Source organism: Macrobrachium nipponense, chromosome 35 (assembly GCF_015104395.2).
Source record: "Macrobrachium nipponense isolate FS-2020 chromosome 35, ASM1510439v2, whole genome shotgun sequence".
NCBI classification, from domain to species: domain Eukaryota; kingdom Metazoa; phylum Arthropoda; class Malacostraca; order Decapoda; family Palaemonidae; genus Macrobrachium; species Macrobrachium nipponense.
Genome location: NC_061096.1, coordinates 21,252,507 through 21,257,506, shown reverse-complemented (window position 1 = coordinate 21,257,506; position 5,000 = coordinate 21,252,507). Strand labels below are relative to the sequence as shown.

The 5,000-nt window shown below is 35.6% G+C and overlaps 1 protein-coding gene across 4 annotated transcripts in view; it reads right to left on the bottom strand.

Moving 5' to 3' along the window:
• The window catches only part of LOC135208469 (general transcriptional corepressor trfA-like), a 156,697-nt gene that overhangs the window by 2,095 nt on the left and 149,602 nt on the right, over positions 1-5,000 (bottom strand). For all 4 annotated transcript variants that reach the window (XM_064240682.1, XM_064240681.1, XM_064240680.1 and 1 more), the window contains exons 6-7: positions 4,502-4,547; positions 1-1,039 (exon numbers count right to left, since the gene is read on the bottom strand). The exon at positions 1-1,039 is cut by the window's left edge and continues 2,095 nt beyond it. In XM_064240682.1, the coding sequence (XP_064096752.1) occupies positions 1-1,039; positions 4,502-4,547 (1,085 nt within the window). The remainder of the gene's footprint in view (positions 1,040-4,501; positions 4,548-5,000) is intronic.

The following is a 5,000-nucleotide window of genomic DNA, read 5'->3' as shown; positions in this document are numbered from 1 at the left end:
ACTGACCGACTCGGATTCTTTGCTGGTGATGCTGTTGGGGCTCTCGCTGTTTTCGTCCAAAGTGCGCAGCTCGCTATGAGAGATGCTGCTGTACACGGAGCTCCTTGGTGCCCCTACAGACAACGATTTACCCAAAGGCTTTCGAGAACTGCATTCGTTCATCTCAATCAAGTCGGGTTTCTTGACGTTCTCTTGGGAAGAGCTGAGTTTGTGAGATATACTCCGCGAAAGATTCTGCTTCTTGACCTTGAAGGATTCTCCTCGACGTTTGGAGCAGAAAGACTGCGACTTCCTCGAGGGATTCCTGACGGAGTACGAGCGGGTTGAAATGTCAGGCATGAGTTCCCGGTCAATGTAGTCAATCGCGATCTTTAGCTGTTCAGCTGCTTTGTCTTTTTTAATTTCTTTTTCCTTTTCTTTTTCTTTTTCTTTTTCCTTTTCCTTTTCCTTTTCTTTCTCCTTAACGACAGGTTCTTCTTCTTTGGAATAACTATAATTTACCCTACCAGAACCTCTGTGTTGTCTGTTCGCTCCATAATTGATCTTGACCGGGCTCGAGTGCCGCCTGTTCATCACCCCATCTAACTTTTTGAGGGCCAAATGCATCGCCGTCGGGGACTTGGTCACCTGTTTGGGCGATAGAGAGAAGCAGACAGCCGTGGTGTCGCTGTCGCTGCTCCCGCTACTCCCGTCGACGCGGCTTTCGCTCCTTTGCAAAGGGAATCTCTTGCGGTTCTGGCGTTGTGAGTCCTGCCTTTCGAACTGATCGACTGTTTCGTCTTCGTTTTCGTCATCGAAATCATAGTCGACGTTGCTGTCCATTTCCTCTCCGACATTATTGAGGGGGGCCACGGGGACATTGGTTGTTTGTGGCGGCCCCATGTACCTGTAGGCTCTGAAGGATGCTGCGGGGGTTTCCTCTTCGGGTATCACAAATTCCTCGGGAGTTGTTAAGAGGTCGGATGCCGTCACCTCAGCGTCGAATTCTGACTTCTCTTCGACCACAGTGTCGAGGTCGATCTCCGGCATTGGTTTGAACCTTCGGGAGAAACAATAAACAAATAAGTTATAACATAAATTATACACAACTTTAAAATCTGTAAAGATAGATTCAGTATTAACATCATTGGGTAATTTGTATTTAACATGCCAAACCTATCTCATCATGTTTTATATCTATAAACTACAGTACTTCCCATACTCATAAATATTAATGTTATTGCCTAGATACAAGTCATGAAACAGCACAGTGATAAAAATACAATTTAATACAATACGCGGGTCATTTGAAGCATCCCCATAAATTGCGATATGATGTGACAAAGAAAAATGAGTGTTCTCTTGGAACGTGTTATTCTTTGGGAAAAGCTGTATCATTTATACTAATACCCTTTATTTAACACAAAAAGAAATAGAAAACTGTAATATTTTGCATATAGTACCAAAATACATTTTGTAATACCGTTATCCAGATTGTAACAATGGCATCGGAAATGACTAGCTTAAGAACGAACAAATAGAAGCATTTTGCCAAATGTCTTCATATTGCGCAAGTCCCATTATTAGACAAATTTTACTCTTTCCTTCTCAGACAGGTTGTGATGTGACTCGCTTCTCAAGGTAAGAATTGCTGAAACACCTGGGATGATTTGCCAGATATCGTGATAATTACAAATTTTTATGTCCACAGGTTGGTTATCGCATATTTTTCCGAAAGAATTCTCGACAATTTCATTGCTATTTAATCGATTATCTTACCGAACCAGATATATCAATCAAGAATATATCATTTCTTCCTAAATCACATTTGCAAAAAACTAAACCTGGTATAAATTTTGTATATAAGTTTAAGGTAATTTAAGAATAATTGTTTTTAAAGATAAAAGCTAATAGGAAAGAATCACCATCACCTTCCATTTTTATGTGCCCATGTTTCAATAATGTATACATACACACACAGACAGATATATATATATATATATATATATATATATATATATATATATATATATATATATATATATATATATATCCACTATCCACATACATACATACATGCATACATACATACGTACATACTTACTTGAAACATGGACATATAAAAACAAAAGGTGATGAACACTCTTTTTTTTTTATTTTTATCTTTTTTAAAGAAAAATTCTTAATACTCCTTGTTATCAAATGATCTTAAACTTAATATAAAATTTGTAGGATTTTAGTTTTCCGTAAACGTGATTTAGTAAGAAATGATTTATTCAACTTTTATATTTTTGGTTTGGTACGAAACGCAAATCATTTACGAGCAATGAAGTGAATGCGATCATTTTCTTGGAAAGATACGAGCTAAATGAACCGTGAAAATAAAATATTGAAATTCTCACGAAATCGGCAAATCATCCCAGGTTTTCAGCAAGTCGTGGCTGGGGAAGAGGATCACATTTCAACCTATCTGAGAAGGAGAGAGTAAGATTTCGAAGTGCAAAGATTGTATTTGTCCAAATCGTGCTTTTATATATATATATATATATATATATATATATATATATATATATATATATATATATATATATATATATATATATATATATATGAATGATATTTTTAGTAATAATTTTTTAAGCGTGTGGCATTTAGTCTGGTAGGGGCTCAGTGTAGATTTTCACTATTCTGAATAGCTATACATCACTAAACTCAGCTTTGATTCAGAAGTATTTTCGAAAAAAATATATGTGCCTTAATTCCTGCAGAAATTTGTATACGCCTAGAACTTCAGGAGTTATTTTCCAAAGAAATCAAAGACGAAAACCATTCAATTGTCATGTTAAGCTGTGCTAAAATTTAAGAAAAGACGACTAAGAGAGAAAATGTTTAGAGGGAGTGCTAAAGTTGTAGGAATAGCCAGCAGGATCAAAAGGGATGGTTTTCATGGTTAGGAATGGAGAAAATATCAGGAGCATTAGCTTTTTACTCCTATTGATTCAGAATTCCGGAGTGTGATAACGCATTGCATCAAGATGGTGATAGAAACAGTAAAAGCTATCCAAACTTCAGGGTCACTCCATAAAGGTTCAGTCACATGGTGTACTACAGTGTTATGGATAGACACCCCCAATAAAGAGGATGTCTGCTTGTGGGTAGTTAATTAGCAAGATATTAATGACGTGGAAATATTTTGAAAAGGAGGTGAATTTACAAGAGTTACAAGACTTACTGTAGGTTTAGAGTTACAAGACTTTGGATCATATATACAAGAAAAATTTGCAAATCAAGGTCCCCGAATGTTTAAGAAACAATGATAATAAAGATTATAATAATAGTAATAATAATCCTGTCTCTTTTAAAGCTGTAATAGCTTATACATTACATATTCTCGTAGGCAATATTAATCATATCCATTTGAGAGCTGTTATAACTAAAACGCCATGTAATCGTTTAAATAATAGTAATGATGATAATAATAATAATGGTTAAAAGGTCACTAGCAAATAAAATCAGTAAAAATACCAGTAGAAAGATTAGTATCAAAGAGGAATGGAAGGTTATGGAGAATGACTGGTTCTCATCCGAGGACAGTTAGGAGGTTGGAGGAAAGGCCACAAACATTTCATTGGTGGTGTAAATACGTCTGACTGCCTACGCCTTCACAGTAAAACGTCTCGCTCTCAACCATATCGCAGACTGGAGCACACTTATATCACTGTGCGTCATATAAATCAGCTTCAAAATTAAGGAAATACAGTAGTCAAGCCCAACCCCATCTTCAACCTCCCCCCCACAAAAGAAAAAAAGAAACGTGAAAGTAAAATTATCAGTGAGATAGAAAAGTAAAAGCCATGACTATGAGAAGCTTTGTGAAAACAAAGGAATGTGTGTGTGAGTGTGCACTGGATCCAAAATTTTGGAGAGTAAAGATCCATGAGAGAGAGAGAGAGAGAGAGAGAGAGAGAGAGAGAGAGAGAGAGAGAGTTAGAAAAATTATTCCTCATAGGCAGTCATGGTAGCCCCTAACCGTTAATCATTTTAATCAAGTAATCTAATATATCCTAAGCACAAGGCAAATGTTCTTAAATCATTGTCTTCAGAATTATAGAGAAAATACACTACGAAACAGCATAATGATGTAACCCTGGTAATCGTCATTGGCAAAACATTTTTTTGTATGGGTTAGGGATTTGTTTTTTTATTTTAGTGTCTTTTGCCAATATAAATTTAAATATAACGATCACAAATGAGCTGTGTCAACACAAACTTCTTATTATAAAATCATCATTACCTTGACAGTGGAAATTTTGTAATGGAAATCAGTCATTTCATATAAATTCTATAATTAGTCTATTCTTTATTGCCATATTATTCATCCAAATGCCTTCATTGGAGGAAGAAAGTCTTATCGAGTTTTCCCTAAGTGGAAGATGCTAATTTTCTTCAGTGTAAGAAGGGTGAAAGAAAAAGAGTTAAGTTTTAATTGAATTAAACAAAGTGCTTCTTCTCTTCCTCTTACCTGACGAGAGTTTTCTTCTTTTTGAAACTCGTTCTCGGCTCTTTGTCTGAAAAACAGTTAAGAAATATTATTTTCATTATTTCCTACATGTATTCAAATAAATAGTGTTAAGAAAAACGTGATTTTAATGAAATATGATTTAATTTAGATTTACTCCAAAACTGGAATAAAGAGGAATTATGTTATTTAGTACCTCACTCCGACTCAGATGACAAACTTACCTGCAAAATATTTGATAGTTTTGCCGCTGTACTGAAATGTAATGTAATCTGTACAGGCGAGCCTAGAGCGATACCAGAAAATATACTCTTTTGTTGTATTTTGCGTGGGAGTTCCAAAATAGAAATATGCAAGTAATTTACGGGCTAATGGTTTAATCAACTAACAGGATATTAATTTCGAAAGATTTTATCATCCAAATTGACTCTCTCTCTCTCTCTCTCTCTCTCTCTCTCTCTCTCTCTCTCTCTCTCTCTCTCTCTCTCATCGAGACATGGTG